Consider the following 18,318-nt stretch of genomic DNA (forward strand, 5'->3'; position numbering starts at 1 on the left):
GTCCGGATTGTCCGTCCCCCATCCCATCTGGGTACCCGTGTCCCACTCAGCATTCTGCATGTCCCACATCCTCGTGCTCACCTCGTTGGAGCTGCCTGGCAGATAATTGGAGGCAGAGCTGATTTTTTATCCCCTATACAACCACTAGCCAGGGAATGGGTACATGAATGGCCTTTGGGGTCCTGAGAGAGTTTCAGTCCCAGAGAAATTCTCTGGCCCCTTCTAACAGGAGACGAGGAGTTCCAGGTGAGTCTCGGCCCAAGAGCCTCTGGGCACCATCTCAGGAGGGGTGGTGGCCTGGTCTGGCTAGCAAAGCCCCCTTGCCCCCCAATCCATACATTGGTTGTCTCCTACACTGGGGTCTGCTCTCGCCCACAACAGAGCCTCTAGTCTCTGAGCCTCAGTTTCCCCGCTGTTACAGAAGAAACCCGACCCTACCCCCCCCCCCCCCTCGCAGTGATGTGGGTACGCGGGGACGGAAAGCCCTGCAGGCGCAGCCACCGGGGGAAGATGCCCGGGGCGGGGCGCGGCGCGGCGCGGCGCGGGGGCTCCGGCCTCCCAGCGGGGCTCCCCGGGCCCAGGCGCCCCCTCCCTCCGGGTCCCTCTCCCTCCTGCCTTCCCTCCTCCCTGCCCTCCCGAGCGCTGCTCCCGGCATGCTGCGCGCTGCTGACAGCCTTATAAATAGTCGCCTTTGCGGGCGGCCGGCGAGGACGGGCAGGGCACCACCGGCCCGGGCGCCCGCCGCACGCCTCCCCCAGGTCAGTGCTGCGCGCCCGCGGGCCTGGGCGCGGGGGCGCCTCCGCGGGGGGTGGGGGCCGGCCCGGGCCGCGGCGCTGCGCGCGTCGGGCAGCCTTGGGGTTCGCGCGGCTGCGGGTTTGTCTGGGCGGCTGGGACCCGCGTGTGTTCGCCGGTCTGCTCTTCCCAGGCTCTGCTCCGGGTGTTCGTGCCACCGAGGTGTGCCCGGGTCGGGGGGTGTGCGCTGCAGTCCCGCCTCGCCTCCAGCCCGACGCCCCTTTGTCCCCGCGGGCACTCCGGGGGCCGGGGGCTCCAGGTCCCTGCCTTGGCACGTCCCGGCTGGGGCCCAGGGAAGGGGGCTGTGGCCTGACGCCTGCCCTGGAGGACCTGGCGGGAGCCCAAGAGATTGGAGGAGCTATCCTGCCGCGTCATTTTGAGTGCGGGGGTGGGGGGTGGGGGGCAGGAAGCCCCCTGGATGTTTGGCCTCCTGAAAGGGCGAGGGCTCTAAGGGAGCCCCGGGGCCAACACATGGGACCTTTTCTGAGCACCGCTCAGATATTCACTCAGGAGTCTCCAGCAGCAGCAGGATGGGGCCTGGGGGTGCAGGCCCAGAGAGGGGACGCCAGCTGCCCAAGGTCACACAGCTGAGTGAGGAGGAACCCTTAAGTCACTGTCCTTCTGGGCCTCAGTTCCCCAGGCCCCTGGGCAGACCACCCAGTCACAAATGGAGTTGCTGCAGCCTCGATCTAGGGGCCTTATAAGGCCTGGGTGCTGAGCCGGTAACCCAACTCCATCCTGGACCCCTGGCCTCTGGGAGGCCTCCTCACGACCCAAGTTATTTTGGACCAAGGAAGTAGCAGGTGCCAGTAGGACAGAGGGGCTTAGGTTACTGGGAGGAGGCAGGGCAAGGTGGGTGCGAGGCCACTCCTCAGGGTGTCACCGCAGGTTCTCCCTGGCCTTGGGACCCTCCACCTCCCTTGCCAGCTGCTTCAGAGCATTGGCTGTTTCTACCCTTCCTTAAGCACACTCAGCAGGAAAGAGGCTATAACTCATGCCCCACAAGTGGCAGGACAGTCAGCAAAACTGCTCAAAGACCTACTGGGTGCCAGGCCTAAAGCAGCAGAAAATGCAGCCTGAGTCTGACCCCAGCCAGTCTCTGGAGAAAGTCTCTGCTCCTCTCTAAGCCTCAAATACCTTCCAAGACAGCTCCGAGCACAGAGTGAGGCACCCAGCCCTCTGCTCTGCCCAGAGCCAGGCCCAGGCCCAGTCTGGTGGGGCACACAGGCCAGCTGCACAACAGAGCGGTCCAATACCATGTGGTGTGTGCAGTGCTGGGAGCATTCAAAGGAGGCAAAAAGTCCAGGAGTGGAGGGCAAAGTCCAGGAAGACTTTCAGGAGGAGGTGACACCTGAACTGAATCCTGGACAGTAGCACCTGGAGAAAAGCATCCAGGCATCAGGGTCTGGAAGTGGGGCACAGTCATGGGGGGTGAGGAAGCTCCAAGCTGTTCAAATGGTGGCTGTTAAGGCTGCAGAGGGGGGGCAGGAGCCAGGTTGTTGGGCCCTATCATCCATGTTAGGGGCTCAGGCTTATCTTGGAAGCTGAGGGGGCCCCACATGGAAGGGTTTTAAGCAGGTGAGTGATGTGGTCTGATGCTGACCAGAAAGAATCCTGCAGATTGCCTGGTGGGGTATGGAGGCAGGAAGACCCATGGGAGGCTGGGGCAGTGGCCAGGCACTCTGGCCGGAACAAGAAAGTGGTGGTGAGGACACAGGCTGGACGGAGAGTGGTTCAGGAGCAAGAGAGGGGGTATGCATGTGCAGGGGTGAAGTGGGGTGTGGGAGAAGGATGTTCACACAGACTGGGGCCTCTGGCTGGGCAACAGGGCATGGAACTGGGGACATGGGAGAGTCTGTGGGGACTCCAGGCCTGTCCAGGGACCGTAGGCTGGGGAGGGAGGGCCAGGTTTGGCTGGGCAGAAACAGGGATCCTGGGAACCTGAAGCCAACAGGGTGAGGGTGAAGTTAGGGGGTTGGGAGGATGCCAGGCAGAGGGAATGCCGGCTAAGGGTTGGGCATCAAAGGTCAGGGCAAGAGTGGCTGTGATGGTCGCTTGTGGCCTTGGGGAGGGCAGGTGGGTATGTAGGTGACAACTCCAGGTGAAAGGAGAGGTTGGAGCAGAGTGGGGTCCCCAGAGGGGGTGTGGTTGACTCACATGCTGAGAGGAAGGCAGGGGGTGCAGCAAGATCCTAAGGGGGTGAGAGGGCAGGGGCCGTATGAGGGTGTGAGACCCCGCCCCCCCACGAAAACTTTCCAGGGCTGTGTCCACTTGAGCAACTCCCACAGCTGCCTCCCCGTCAGGCTTCTGTGTCCCTTTGAGCATCCTTGTCCCAATCCCAGCCCAGAGGAAGACACATGCAGCTCAAGAGGGCTTGCCACCCCAGCCTCCCCTCCACAAACTTTCCTCCTGGCCCTAGGGAGTGTTGCCAAGGTGTTGGGCAGACGTCTGCTTTCTGGGACTTAACTAGGGGAGCCCCTCAGCGGTTGCTGACGCCACTGTTGGTGTCCCTGAGGACTGTCCTCACCACTGGCTCCTCCAGCGGGAAGAGGTGACGGGAAGGGGCTGCCGCCCTGTTGTTGCAGGCAAGGCCGTGGAAGCACACCGAGGAAAGGTGACTTTCCCAAGGTCACCCAACCTTCGGGGCCTTCCCTGCCCTGTACCCTTGGGAGCATCAGGGCCTGGCGCATACCGTGCAGCCTGGCAGGAGCAGGGCAGGTGGAGGAAGGTCCCCCTCATCTGCCCTGCCTGTACCCTTGTCTTGCAGTGTGCTGACTCGGCTCCCCGGACCTCAGCAGGATGGAAGGTACCGAGGCTCTTCTTTTCCGCTCACTGCCTGGGCCTCAGTGTGCCCATCTGTCAAGGGGGTGTGCTTTCAGGAGACGTCCTGAGAAGGGTTGGAGGAGGTTCTGGGGCTGCCAGAAGGCCCTGCCTGGGAGCCTGCAGCATCTTCCTCAGGCATCTCATGGGATCTGCCAGCTCCAAGATTAATTTTAGAAGCAATGAGGCCTCCGTGAGGCTCCTGAGGGCCCCATAGCTCACCTCCTACGCTGGTATTTATAGAGCTGAATCCCTGCCTCTTTCTAGAAAGGGTGGGTGCTGGCAAGGGGGTGGCTGGCCCTGGGGAGGGGCCCCAAGTATACAAATGCCAAGCCTGACAAGGACGAGGTGAGGTCCAGCCCCTCTGTGGGACTCAGTTCCCCTGTTGTCCAGAGGGGGTGGGTCTTGAGAACACCGTGGGCCCTCCTGGCTGCTCTGGGCCTGGACAGGAGGGAGACGTGCAGCCAGCAGGGTGCCTGGCTGGCCTTCCTCCTGGCAGTTTCACCGCCCCATCCTTGGCGTTGTGCCTCAGCCTGGGCGGCTCTTAAAGGAGCCTGCTGCTGCTGCCTGAGCCAGGGGTCACCCTTCTTCCCCTTGGGCCCCAGACATCAGCTGGCCCTGGGGTGTGGCCTCCCCCCACCTCCAGGTTGTACCCAGCACTTGGCAGGCACTTGGCAGGCAGTTGATGGGAACCCACACAAGGAGTTGTTCTTCTGACAGGTCCTCTAGGCCTCCAGCCTCAGGGCCAGAGGACCCCTGGGAGCTGCCAGGCCTTCCTTGGGAGGGACAGAGAGCCAGGGAGGGGTGGGGATCCTTGCCTAAGGTGACATAGTGAGGGCCTACTTGCCTGAGAAGAGGGCAAGGCTGAGCAGTCTGGGAACAGGGCCCAGGTTCCAGTTCCAGGCCCGGCATCCTCAGAGCAGGCCCTGGCCTCTACAAGCCTGTTTCCCTTGTCTGGTGAGGCTGGGGTCTTGCTGAGTTCTAAGGGCTGGCAAGGCAGAGGCTGCAGCATGAGTTCACCTCCCTCTCTGGGCAAGGGTTCTACATGCCCACCGCAGCCCTCTTCCCTGGCAACAGTCTCCAGGGCAACATATGTTGCGGTTGCCAACTCCATACTTGTGCTGCCCAGAGAAGGCGGGCAATGGGCAGGCCCAGGGTCTGGGAGGGGAAGGCTAGGGGACACGGGAGAACAGGACCATGGGTGCCTACTGCTCCAGAAACCACTGCAACGTGGAAGACTCTAAGGCCAGAGGTGACCTGCTGCAGCCCAGCAGCCCACAGGGAGGGGCTCTGAGCCCAGAGGGGTGGCCTCTGAGCCCCTTGGAGTGGTCCTCAGCCTGTGCCAAGTCTGGAGCCTCCAGGCCTCTGCCTGTGCTGGTTCTTCTGCCTGGAATACCCCCCCTTCCCTGACCGCTGAGCTTTGCTCCCCTGTCACCGGTCACTCTGGGCAGGAGCAGGAGCCGTGTCCATCCCTCTGCCTAAGGCCTGGCACGGGCCTGGGACTCCAGAGGTGCTTCTGGCTATTTGTCAAGTGAGTGACTGAACCCTGCTCCCCTTTTCTCTCCCTCAGAGAAGCTGAAGAAAACCAAAATCATCTTTGTGGTGGGTGAGTCCAAGGCAGGCGGGTAAGGCAGCAAGCAGGGAGGCTCTTTGCAGGTGTCTATGGGAGCCTGGGCCTGGGGGCTGCACCCCGGGCTCCGCCCCTCCTTCGCTGGGTGATCTGGGCAGATCCTGTCCCTGCAGCAGCTCCCATTTCATGGGGCTTCCGAACGGGTGGGCGCTTGCAGGAGGGCCCGGCTCAGGGAAGGGCACCCAGTGTGAGAAGATTGTGCAGAAGTACGGCTACACCCACCTCTCCACCGGGGACCTTCTGAGAGCCGAGGTCAGCTCAGGCTCGGCCAGGGGCAAGATGCTGTCGGAAATCATGGAGAAGGGGCAGCTGGTGCCACTGGTGAGTGGGCCCGGTGGGGTGGGGGGTGATGGTGGCCCTGAGCGGGCTCCAGCCAGCAAAGCCCATGATGCCCTGGCAATGCTGCCTTGATCTTCCCCGGCTCCAAACATTCCTGCTCTGGTCCCCATTGCCGTTGGCGGGAAATTCCTTCTAGAAGCTCCCAGAGCTCTGAGGACCCTGCCCTGCTGACCCCTTCAGCCTCACATTACCCACTCACTCTACGCCACCCCAACTTTCCACCTTCCAGCTGCCCTGGCCTTTCTGTCCTGTCAATCTCATCATACTCCTTCCTGCCTGGAATGTTCTTTCCTCCTCCTTTCAGACATTCCTGGCTCCACAGATTTGAGCTTAGACCCCCTAATCTTATGACTACAAAAGCCTCCTTCTTTGCCCATTCAACCTATGTCATGCTTGGAAATTGATTAATCAACATCACCACACTGTGAGCTTCTTGAGGAGGTTCTGCTTTGTTCCCATGGTCCTCCTGGGCAGGAGCTGGCTGGGAGGAGGGATTCAGTACATACTGTTGAACAAATGGATGGATGGATGAATGATTTGATCAACCAGTCAAGTGCTCACAGTCAAAGGAGGCTTCCTGGAGAGGGAGGCTTGTTTGGAACACCTTTATTAGGGCAGAGGCCTGGAGGAAGAGATAGGTGAAGGAGCTCATGACCCCCGCCATCTTTTCTTGTGCCCCCAGGAGACAGTGTTGGACATGCTCCGAGATGCCATGGTGGCCAAGGTAGATACTTCCAAAGGCTTCCTGATCGATGGCTACCCTCGGGAGGTACAGCAGGGAGAGGAGTTTGAGCGGAGGGTAAGGTGCAACCTGCTGAGTACATTTGGGAGCTGTGAGGTGGGGGAGCCAGGCAAAGGCTGCCATTATGGCCAGAGAGAGACTGATTATGGGGTCGGAGAGGGGAGAAGGGTGAGGAGGGCAACCAGGGAAGAGTTTAAGAAGAGGAAGCACAGACTGGAGAGCTCACAAACCTGAGGTCAGGTTCTGGCTCAGCAGACCTTCGGCCAATCATTTTGCCTCCTGGAACTTCATCAGTGTCCCCATTTGCAAAATAGGGGGACAGAGTTGGCGGCTGCCTTATGGAGCAGAATGGCGATGAGAGAGAATGTACCCTTCAGAAGTGGGGCTTGGCATCTTATAAACATGTAGGCAGAGGGGCAGGGAGCAGGATGGACTGGGCTGGAAGGGTCAGCTGGGGGGGGCAACCAGGACAGATGTGGGAAAGGGTTCAGACCTGGCTGGAGGCTCCTGAGGCCAGAGAGTCCAGTCTCGTCTGGGCCACAGGGAATCCAGCTGGAAAAGGTAGGCCTCAAGGAAGATGGCTCTGAGCTGCCTGAAACAGATGCCTAGCAGGAAAATGGGGTGGGGGACACCTTTCCCAAACACACAGGCACACAAGCACATGTACATGTGAGCACATACAGAGCACACACACGTGTGTACAAAGCCACGGACAGACACACATGTGCACAGGCATGCATGCATGTGCACACACATCTGGCAGTAAACATGTGCACATGCTCACACAGTGCATGCACACTGATACAGCACACTTATACACAGGGCTGTACACCCCTACCCCCATGCCTCTGGTGTCACAGGTCATACTAGGGAAACAGAGCTGCAAGGGGAGGGGGAGTAGCAAGAGGTGGGGCGGGCTCAAGGAGGGCCTCTTAGTAGATCCCAGTAGGCTGGAGCAGGACCAGTCCGTCAACTCCCACTTCCCAAGCGTGCAGGACTGGGGCCATCATTGAGTGTCCCTAGCTTTGAGCCTCATCCAGAGGTAGGAGATTGTTTTTCATGACCTTTAAGTGCCTGCAGGACTTCAAGAAAGTGTCTACCTTGTCCTGGGCCTCAGTTTCCCTATCTTTGAAATGGAAGTTGGCTGGGCTTCCTTCAGACTAGGAGGGCATGGACACTGTGGTCAGGTGCTAGGCAGCCTCAAAGCATGTCTGGTTGTGACACACACGTACCAGCTGTGTGATGTCATCTCTGACCCTCAGGGCCACACCTGGAAAATGAGATTACTCAAAGTCTCCTTCCCTCCTGGGGCTGTTGTTGGCACTATTGTGGGCAGTGGGCTCAGCACAGGGCCCAGCCCTGCCAAGGCCTCCCAGGGTCTGGGCACCTGGTCTTCTCAGATCTGGACACCAGGGGGCATCAGGGCCTCATCGACTGAGGATGGGTCAGCCTTGCTCCTTCTCACCCTTTGCGGGGATGAAATGTTTATTCCAGTGACAATGACATTGTTCAGAAACCCCACCACCACCACCACCCCCAGCTCAGCGGGGCCGTCACCCCTCCTGGCAGCCCTTGTCAAGTCCTTGCCCAGCTCTGCTGTGCAGACAGATGCCTCACTGCCCTCAGGGGCCCCTGGCTGGCAGGGGAGAGGGAAACTAAGTAAATCACCAGATACCTCCTGAGACATTCTGGGCGGAGGAGAGGGCAGGATGGACTTGGCTGGAAGGGTCAGGCTGGTGTGGGGAGAACAGAATCAAGGGGACAGGGCAGGGGATCAGCCTGCCTGATGAGCCTGGGTGGCTCAGCGGTTTGGCGCCTGCCTTTGGCCCAGGGCGCGATCCTGGAGTCCCGGGATCGAGTCCCGCATCAGGCTCCCGGTGCATGGAGCCTGCTTCTCCCTCCTCCTGTGTCTCTGCCTCTCTCTCTCTCTCTCTCTCTCTTTCTCTCTGTCTATCATAAATAAATAAATAAATAAATATTAAAAAAAGGGGGAGGGGGACAGGGCAACCAGGACAGATGTGGGAAATGGTGTTCAGGCCTGGCTGGAGGCCTCCAAAGCCAGGGAGTCCAGTCTCCTTCTCTGGGCCACAGAGAGTCCAGCTGGAAAAGGTAGGCCTCAGGGAAGATGGCTCTGAGCTGCCTGAAACAGATGCCCAGCAGGAAAACGGGGTGGTGGTGGTGGGGTTCCCGCAGGGAGCTGGGAATGGTGGTGGGGGTAGCATCCTGGAAGACTGCCCTGGAGGAACGAGATTTTTGTTCCAATCTGAAGGCCAGCACTTGGTATTGAGGGTAACAGTTTCTGGCATGAGCAACGGCCTGGCGTGGGAGGAGGTTGATGAGAGCCCAGACTACAGAGTCCACGTGGCTGAAGCAAGGAGAGCCAAGGAGTGGGAAACACGAGATGAGGAGGGCAGGAAGCCGTCCTCTGAGGGCACTGGGGAGCCATGGGAGAGGTGGGGAGCAGGGCAGTGGTTTTTGGAAGGTCCCTCAGGCTGCCTTGGGGAAAGGCTTGGAGGTCTGAGTGGGTCTCAGGTGGGGCCTGGGACTCGGGAGGACGGGGTGGAGGTGGCCCAGGGGCAAAATGGGGCCCCTATGAGTACTGCTCCACCTGCAGATTGGACAGCCCACGCTGCTGCTGTATGTGGACGCAGGCCCAGAGACCATGACCCAGCGGCTCCTGAAGCGTGGAGAGACCAGCGGGCGAGTGGATGACAATGAGGAGACCATCAAGAAGCGGTTGGAGACCTACTACAAGGCCACAGAACCTGTCATTGCCTTTTATGAGAAACGTGGCATCGTACGCAAGGTGCGCCCTCTGCAGGCCCGGGGGGCCCTGGGAAACCGGGTTTTTGCTCTGGGTGGCCAAAATCCCTGGTGACCTGGGGCCAGCCCTCCTTTGGTTCCCCCAGTGGCGCGGTGATGGGCTGCTGCCCCTTGTGGCAGGGCTCCGAGCTCTGCAGCCAGGCCAGGCCCCTGCGGGGAGTGAGCCCCTGCCTCCGTGGGCCCGCCCAGACCTCCCTGTCCCCTCTGCCCCTCTGGCGCTCTCCCCACAGGTCAATGCTGAAGGCTCCGTGGACAATGTCTTCTCCCAAGTCTGCACCCACCTGGATGCCCTCAAGTAGCAGTCCCAGAGCCCCTTCCCCAGCCGAGCCCCGCCCCACCCCTGTCCTGCCTGAGGCTGTCCTGGCCTGGGCTCAGCGCCTCCACCCTGCCCGGCTGGAGCACAGACAGAGGAAGCCACTTTATCCTGTTTTCATGGACAGCCAAGCACTAAAGGAATTTCCAAGGACATTCGGTCTTATTCCTTTTTCTTTGCTTTCACTGGAGTTGATCCACATGGGATGGCCTCTCCTAGTCCCTCACCCTCCCGGGCTCCCTCGGGCCCCTCAGCCCACCTTGGCCAGCTGCCTTCCCCTAGTACCACAGGAAGACCCAGGGCCCTTCCTCACCCATGGCCTGGGGAGCCTGGGGGGCCAGGGTGACTGAGGCAGGATCCTTGCTCTCAGAGACGGATTGTCAGGCACAGCCGAGCCCGACCTGGGTTCCTCCAGGTCCTTGCTGTGTGGCCTTGGCTCTGACCCCTCATCAATCTGAGCGTGTTTTCTGTGCTTAACGCCATTGGGGCCTGTGTGCAATAGGCAGCGAGGTCATGGGCTTTGGGGAGCTTCCAGGGCAGCAGGGTGGCGCACGTCAGCTGTCAGGGTGGGTGTTGAATTGGCTTCCTGGGTACAAGAAACTCTGAGTGTCTGAAAAGGGCATCGAGATGAATGGTCAGTGGTACCTCCCTGAGGAGGTGAGACGTGGAGGATCTCCCACCATATGTCCCCAGACAAATCACAACCTGCCCTTTCTGAGCCCGTTTCCAAATCTGAGTTAGGGTCCATGTCTCCTGAGACCCCCACCCCTCAAGGATAGGATGAGGACACACTGGATGAGGGTATAGGCTGTTGGTCATCATGGCTGTGGGAACTGAGATCAGAGTGGCCTTGGGGATGAGCAGGGCTGGGGTGTCCCAGAATCCCCAGGGGGAGAACTCGCTTCCCTTTCCTGTTCTTTCACTCTGTGACCTCATCACCGAGGAAGGTTCAACTTGGGGCTCACGTATCCTTAACACCTGTCCCAGCCCAGGCTGACTCCTCTAGAGCCAAGAGGGCCTTCAGCGGGTCACACTGGGCCAAAACAAAACCCCACATGGGGCTGATTGTGCCCATGCTCATCCCCTTTTCTTTATGGCAAGTGTGGCTGGTTTTCCATCTACATTAGTTATTGAAACTTTATTTATTTTTTTAAAAGATTGTATTTATTTATTCATGAGAGACAGAGAGAGAGAGAGAGGCAGAGACACAGGCAGAGGGAGAAGTAGGCTCCACGCAGGGAGCCCAATGTGGGACTTGATATTGGGATCCCAGGATCAGGCCCTGGGCTGCAGGCGGCACTAAACCGCTGAGCCACCCAGGCTGCTCCGAAACTTTCCTTTAAAATAAAACATATTTAAGTTATAAAAGTGGGTCTATTGAAAGAAGAACACAGAACAAATAAATGAGAGCCCAGGAGAGGTGGAAAGCAGGCATCACATGGGGATGAGCCCTCTGGCTTGGGTAGACGTGCAGGAAAGCCCTCTGCCCTGTAGTGCAAGGGGGAGCCTCAGTTGCTCTGTGACCTTCTACCACCGAGTCTCCAGGTCACATCCATCCAAGCAGGTTAATGTGTGTGCACACGCGTGCACACGTACTCACACATGCACCCATGCATGTACACACCTTCTAGCTCAGGGTTGTTGGATCAGCGTGAGGATGAGTGGGGAAGACATGCCAGAGATAATAGCTAGAGAACTCACCTGACAGAAGCATCTTCATGATCTTTATTATTTTTAATTATAGCATCATCGAATCAGGTGTGTCCCAGTTTAATGAAAACCTAAGCCGACTCAAACTACTGCTGGCTGCAGAATCACTTTATTCACTTAAAAAACAAGTTGAAAACTTGAAAACACACACAGAGACATACACAAATGTAAAAGCACCAGTAACCACCACCCCATCCTTGCCACCACAGACCTTTCTTCGAGGGTTTCCTTTATGCGTGTTCATTCACTTAGCAATTTTCCAGAGCCCCGGCCATACTGGCAAGCAGAGGCCCATAAGCCCCTACCTGCTGTGATATGGCCCCTCAGCACGAGGAGGGGGCCGTGGTCACAAAACTGAGACCAGTCTGGGCAGCTGAGTGCACAGACTCAGAGGGGTTCCTGCTGGCAGCCGGTTCCTTGAGGTGGAGATCTGTAGTGGGGCCTTGTAGATACCTAGGAGCTCACTTCACCATTAGAGAGGTCATGGAAGGGTAAAGGGAATAGCTCTGCAGAGCCACAGAAGCCTGTTGGGTGTGATGCAGGTGAGAGGGGGTGCAGTAGCAAAAGACAAGGCCAGATTTGCAGGGCCTTAAATGCTGAACCAAGTATCTAATCTCTCCCCTAAGGGTCATGGGAGGCTCAGAAAGAGGTTTTCTTGGGGGAGGGAGGGTGCTTGGGTGGCTTAGTTGGTTAAGTATCTGAATCTTGATGTCAGCTCAGGTCATGATCTAAGGGTTGTGGGATCGAGCCCTGTGTCTGGTTCCACATTCAGTGGGGGAGTCCGCTTGAGAATTCTTTCCCTCTCTTTCTCCCTCTGCCCCTCCATGCCTCTCCCACTCCACTCTCTCCAAAATTAAAAAAAAAAAAAAGTTTAAAAACTATTTTTTTAAAAAAAATTTCAAACAGAAAATTAGAGGAAACAATATAACACTTGTCACCAACATTTAGCAACTTTTATTTCCCTACATTCCCTTCATTATTGTTTTGCTTTCCACCAAGTATTTACAGTAAATTACAGATACGAGAAAAACTTCACCCCTGAAGTATGATTCTGAAGAATAAGGGCATCTTCCTACATAACTGCAGCTCAGAGTTTCAATAATACTGTTTTTGGTTTTGGTTTTTTTTAAGATTTATTTATTCATGAGAGACACAGAGACAGAGAGGCAGAGAGAGAGGCAGAGACACAGGCAGAGAGAGAAGCAGGCTCCGTGCAGGGAGCCCAACATGTTACTCCATTTTAGATCCCGGGATCACACCCCGAGCCAAAGGCAGACACTCAATCACTGAGCCACCCAGGTGTCCCCAATAATACTAAGTTAATGATAATTTCGTAATATAGGATAATCAGCTCACATGCAGTTTTGCCCAATTGTCCCCAAGATGGGTCTTTGTTCAAATCAGGGTAAACCCAGGATCACACATGCACTTGGTTGCAATCATCTGTCAGACCTCTTTCAGCCTGGAATGGCTGTCACAACAGTCTGTGGAGGCACCAGCTGTCCTGCAGAAAACTCCTTCCAGATTCATCCTTTGCTTCCTCCTGGTGTCATCCGGCTTGCTCCTCCATCCCCTAAATTTCTTGTACACTGGAAGTTAATTGTAAAGCTTCATAGATTCAGGCTCAGCCTCTGGGGCAAGAACACCTAAGAGGTGAGGCTCAGTAGAGCCTTTTTTATTTTTTTCATTTTGTTTTTTATTTGAAAGAGAGAGAGAACATGAGCAGGGGAGAGGCAGAGAGAGAAGCAGATTCCCTGCTGAGCAGGGAGCCCAACACGGGATTCGATCTCAATCCCGGGACCCTGAGATCAGGACCTGAGCTGAAGGCAGGCGCTTTGCCCACTGAGCCACCCGGGCATCCCTCAGGAGGGCCAGGACTGTGGGGCGCCCAGACTACAAGTGCACACAAATCTCCCGCTTCTGCTTAGAAAGCTCATTCTGCTTCAGCAGGGCTGCTCTGGGCAGTGAGGCTGGGCTGCTGGTCCAAGGGCGGGGAGCAGGGACGTCTCCAGGGTCACCCGCTCCTGGGCTCCTGTGGGCTGGGAGGTGGGCGTGGCATCAGGACCAGGCAGGAGACAGTCATAAATGTCACACTCTTTGCGTCTCTAGGGATGCTCCAGGCAATGGCTTGTCCCAAAGTGCCGGAACATTCTGACCAGCCAGAGACCTTAGGATCTCAGAAAGAGAGAGAATACTCGGCGGGGGTGGTGGCCTCAGATGCCCCCCCTGGACTGCGGCCCCCAAGTCTTGGCCTGGAGGGCCCTGAGGGCCTGGCCAGAGGCACTGAAGTGGGAGAGGAAGGAAGCAGGGAGCAGAGGAGGCCAAGGCTGCCGCCTCCCAGCCTCAAGAGGGGCCTGGAGTAAACAGGAAGGCCTGGCGGCTCCACGGTGGGGGGGCTTCGGAGGGGTGGGGGCCAGGGCCCTACTGCACATGTGCAGCCTGTGAGCTCAGGGCTTCCTTATGGGGGAAGCTGACCCAGGGAGGTTGTATGACTTGCCCCAGGCCACACAGCAAGGCAGGGGTACTGGGCTAGACCCTCACCTGCTTCTCCTGCTTCTGCCCCCTTCTCAGTCCTCTGGTGCAGTGTCTCCTGCCTGTGTTGCCCTCTATGGTTCAAGGAGTGCTGGGTGAGTCTCTCTCCTCCGTGGGCTTCACCTTTCTTTCTATGCACTCTGAGCCTTACAACTTAGAGGTTCTAGAATCCTGACCCAGTGAATTCTCCTGCCTCCTAGGTGGTCATTAAGGGTTCTTTGGACCCTGGGGAGCAGATTTCGTCAGAAAGGCCAACATTCAGGAGGCAGCAGGTACCTGTCCTTGGGGAATGAGAAGGAGAATCTGAGGGATTTCTCTTTTCTAGAACAGAGCAGAGTCTGGCAGTACCACTGACCCTCGTGACCACCATGTCCCCATGGAGAAACATTCTCCCTCTCAGAGACCCTGTCCTTGGGCTCAGAATGCCTCCAACATCCACACCCTGAGGCCTCAGAATCACAACCTTGAGCTGCAACCTTGAGCTGCTAGCCTGTTCATTTTTTTTATCAGTACTTCTCAAACACCTCCCACAGGCCAGGCACTATTTGAAGTGATGGGTATTGGGCAGTGAACAAAGCATGGCCCGTGCCCTCATGGAACTTCTAGAGGTGGAGACAGACAAAACAACAAAACAAAAACAAACACACACAATATATAGCGTGTCAGATGGAGAATAATTGCTGATGTGGGGAGGGGGCTATTTTGAATGCCATGGTCAGGGAAGTCCTCACTGACCATGGGACATTTGATCTGTGACTTAAAGCCCTGTGGTTATCTAGGGGAAGAGGGACTAGCAAGTGCAAAGGCCCTGGGGTGGGTGTGTGCCTGGCACATTCCAGGAACAGCAAGGAGGCCAGTTTGGCTGGAGTTTGGGGAACAAGATAGAGCAGAGCAGAAGGCGAGGTTGGAGATGGGACAGGTGAAACCTAGCTGGCCATTTGAGGGGCTCTGGCTTTTACACTGAGTGAGATGGTGACCCAAGATAGGTGCTGAGCAGGAGGATGGAACTTGGCTCAACTTTAAGTGCCTCCCTTTACTGTGTGCAGAATGGGCTGGGGTAAGTGTGGCAGCAAGGAAACTCTGTAAGGAGGTGACTGCAATATTCTAGGAGGTGCTGGTGGTGACCAGGGTGGTAGCTGTGGTGGGACCCCACGAACACTGGGAAATTGGGTGAGGCATCGACAAGATTCGCTTGTAGGTTGGATGGGCAGGGGGAGTGAGAGTCAACGTCCACCTCAGGGCTTGAGCAATGAGAGGAGGGAATCTGTTATGGTCTCAGATGGAGACACTGAGGCAGGAGGGGTTGGCAGAAGAACCAACAGCATGTGGTTTGGGATGCATGACGTCTGAGCTGCTTATTTGACGTCCAGGAGCCTGGAGCCTGGGGGAGAGTTCTCGCTGGAAGTAGAAAGCCATCAGTATATAGAGATGGTACTTAAAGCCATTTATTTGGATGAGGGCACCCAGAACAGCACTTCTCAAATTTAAAGTGTCCACGGATGCCCCGGGGGGGGGGGGGGTCTTGAGAAAAATGCAGGCTCTGAGCCAGCAAGTCTCTGGGTCAGAGCTGGAGAGAAGCTCTCGGGAGATCCTAAGCCCACACTTGGAGTGGCAGGGAACTAAGGCATGGTATTTTATGGCCAAGACCCACTGGTGGGTCATGAAATCAATAGAGTGGCTTGTGATCAGTATTTGAAAGGAAACGAGACAAGAGGGATAAGCATCATAAGGGTATATATACACGTTCACAAAACATTGCAACTGTCGGAGCCCAAGTCCCAGGGTTTGTGTTGGGACACAACTTCATGGTCTCAAAGGTTTGTGAAAACCTGGCCTGGGGAGCGCCTGGGTGGCTCAGTGGTTAAGTGTCTGCCTTTGGCTCAGGGCATGATCCCAGGATCTGGGATCGAGTCCCACTTCGGGCTCCTTGCAGGGAGCCTGTTTCTCCTTCTGCCTGTGTCTCTGCCTCTCTCTGTGTGTCTCATAAATAAATAAATAAATAAATAAATAAATAAATAAATAAATAAAATCTTGGGGGGAAAAACAAAACAAAACAAAAAAACCTGACCTGGGAATGAGTGTAAACAGAGAAAGGAAGAGGCCCAAGAGCCGAGCATGGGAGGATGAGGAGGAACCAGCATGGGGGCAGATAAGGTGACCAGTGAGGTGGGAAGAACACGAAGATGGAATGTTCTGGAAGCTATGGGAGGAAATATGGGCCCAGATTTGAATTATCCTCTGCTTCTCCCCAGTCCTGTAGCCACGCATGCCCGAGTCTGTTTCCTGCCCTGTAAAATGGACACACGACAGTGTCACCCTATTCGGTGGCTGTAAGTTGGCTCTCGGCACACTTACCAACAGGGAAATACAAATCAAAACCACAATGAGATACCACCTCACACCAGTGAGAATGGGGAAAATTAACAAGGCAGGAAACAACAAATGTTGGAGAGGATGTGGAGAAAAGGGGAACCCTCTTACACTGTTGGTGGGAATGTGAACTGGTGCAGCCACTCTGGAAAACTGTGTGGAGGTTCCTCAAAGAGTTAAAAATAGACCTGCCCTACGACCCAGCAATTGCACTGTTGGGGATTTACCCCAAAGATTCAGATGCAATGAAACGTCGGGACACCTGCACCCCGATGTTTCTATCAGCAATGGCCACAATAGCCAAACTGTGGAAGGAGCCTCGGTGTCCTTCGAAAGATGAATGGATAAAGAAGATGTGGTCTATGTATACAATGGAATATTACTCAGCCATTAGAAACGACAAATACCCACCATTTGCTTCAACGTGGATGGAACTGGAGGGTATTATGCTGAGTGAAATAAGTCAATCGGAGAAGGACAAACAGTGTATGTTCTCATTCATTTGGGGAATATAAATAATAGTGAAAGGGAATATAAAGGAAGGGAGAAGAAATGTTGGGAAATATCAGGAAGGGAGACAGAACATAAAGACTCCTAACTCGGGGAAACGAACTAGGGGTGGTGGAAGGGGAGGAGGGCGGGTGTTGGAGGGGAATGGGTGATGGGCACTGAGGTGGACACTTGACGGGATGAGCACTGGGTGTTTTTCTGTATGTTGGTAAATTGAACACCAATAAAAATTAATTAAAAAAAAGAAAAAAAAGAAAAAAAAAGAAATAAATACTCTGGAATAAGTTATAAAAAAAATAAATTTAATAATGTGAAATAAAAAAAAAAAAAAAAGCTGGACAAGCTTGTGAATGGCGGGGTGATTCTGAATCTTGACTTCGAGCTTTTCCAGGCTCAGGCTGTCCTCCCATTGTGCAGGTAAAGAAACTGAGATCCAGAATGTAGAAAGGTTTTACCAGAGGCCGCCTAAGACAGAGTGACACCCTGGACACCCTGACTCCCAGTCCCGTGCTCTCATTCCTGTTTACCCACTTTCTCCCTTGTCCTTGTGGGGTCATCCCTGATGTTCTCAGCAGCTTCTGGCTCCAGGCCGGTGCCGGAGACAGACAGCCGCCTGGGGGCCTCCCGGGGGACTGCCTAAAATTCCTCCTGTGGCTAGTGGCCAGGGTAGACGTGCTCTGTCCCTTCCCGTGGCCCTGGCCCCGCAGCAAGCCAGGAGGAGGAAGGAGCAGGATTTGTGCACCTGCCCACTGTGGAGTCAGGACACAGGGCCCTGGCCATCGGCCATGTGTCTCTTTGGCGTGTGGCTAGGCGGCACCTGAGAACGTCTGTATCAGCCAGAGCCCCAGCAGGAAACAGATGGCACGCTCCAGTGGGATAATTTGAGAATTTAATGAAGGATCTGTTTACCCAGGTGTGGACAGGGTGTAAGGGAACCACAAGGGACCATAGTGTGGACCATGACCACCCTTGGCCTGGACAGGGCCTGGTCAGGGCTGCAGCCTTCAGTGCATGGAGGCCACTAACTCACAGTGAAGCTGCAGGGATGAATCCTCCTCCCGGTCCTCCTCCCACTCTTCCTCCTCCCCCTCATTCCTCTCTGTGATCTGTGCAGGGCTGAGGGGGAGGAGAGATAAGAGATGTGTTCATCAAGACAGAGATGAAAGGTGGTTAACCCCAAGTCTGTCCCCAGCTGTGAGACAATATGACTGTCAAGCTTCCCAGGGACAGACGACCCAGACAGAGGACTGGCCTCTTCCACTAGAGAACATGAGTGAGACCTGCCTCTTTGTACCCCAAATGCCCTGTGCCTCCTTGGCCTCCACCCCTGCCTTACCTTCCTGGTACTTCACGCTTTCAATAAACAGATCTTAAGGCCCAAAGGGTCCTGGGCTCTGTGCTGGGGACCCTGCAGTGTAGACAAAAAGTGCCCCCTCAAGGGGCTTCTAGTCAAGTGGAGAGACTCACACAACATGACTCCACACAGGCTAGAACGTGGTGTGGAGGCCTGAGGTGCTAGGGAGTTGCAGGGTGACCTCCTCTCCACAGTTGGAGGGGGGGCGGGTCCCAATCTCCTTCCTCCTGGGGTTGGGGCTCCAGGCCCTCCTCTAACTGCCTGTAGGTTTTTTCTATTTTTGGAAGCTTCCTGTATGTTCTTTCTTGGGTCTGCCTATAGCCTCTCTTGCTTTCTAGAGAATCCAGTGGGTCTTGTGTATAAAGTGTGTGGGGATGGATTGT

General features: G+C 56.0%; 1 protein-coding gene across 3 annotated transcripts; it reads left to right on the forward strand.

Annotated features, from left to right (window-relative positions):
- Positions 1-523: 523 nt before the first annotated feature.
- Positions 524-9,614, forward strand: AK1 (adenylate kinase 1). Of its 3 annotated transcripts, XM_072741835.1 has the most exons (8): positions 694-758; positions 3,212-3,406; positions 3,560-3,598; positions 5,183-5,218; positions 5,400-5,563; positions 6,264-6,380; positions 8,938-9,129; positions 9,377-9,614. In XM_072741835.1, the coding sequence occupies exons 3-8, from the start codon at positions 3,592-3,594 to the stop codon at positions 9,443-9,445; spliced, it is 585 nt and encodes a 194-aa protein (XP_072597936.1). In that variant the 5' UTR covers positions 694-758; positions 3,212-3,406; positions 3,560-3,591; the 3' UTR covers positions 9,446-9,614. The 3 variants fall into 3 exon arrangements, with proteins under 3 accessions (XP_072597931.1, XP_072597936.1, XP_025865150.1); XM_072741830.1 differs by lacking the exon at positions 3,212-3,406 and having other exon boundaries at positions 524-758; XM_026009365.2 differs by lacking the exons at positions 694-758; positions 3,212-3,406; positions 3,560-3,598 and adding an exon at positions 4,795-4,864.
- Positions 9,615-18,318: the final 8,704 nt, after the last annotated feature.

The sequence above is a fragment of the Vulpes vulpes genome, chromosome 2 (genome assembly GCF_048418805.1).
Source record: "Vulpes vulpes isolate BD-2025 chromosome 2, VulVul3, whole genome shotgun sequence".
NCBI classification, from domain to species: domain Eukaryota; kingdom Metazoa; phylum Chordata; class Mammalia; order Carnivora; family Canidae; genus Vulpes; species Vulpes vulpes.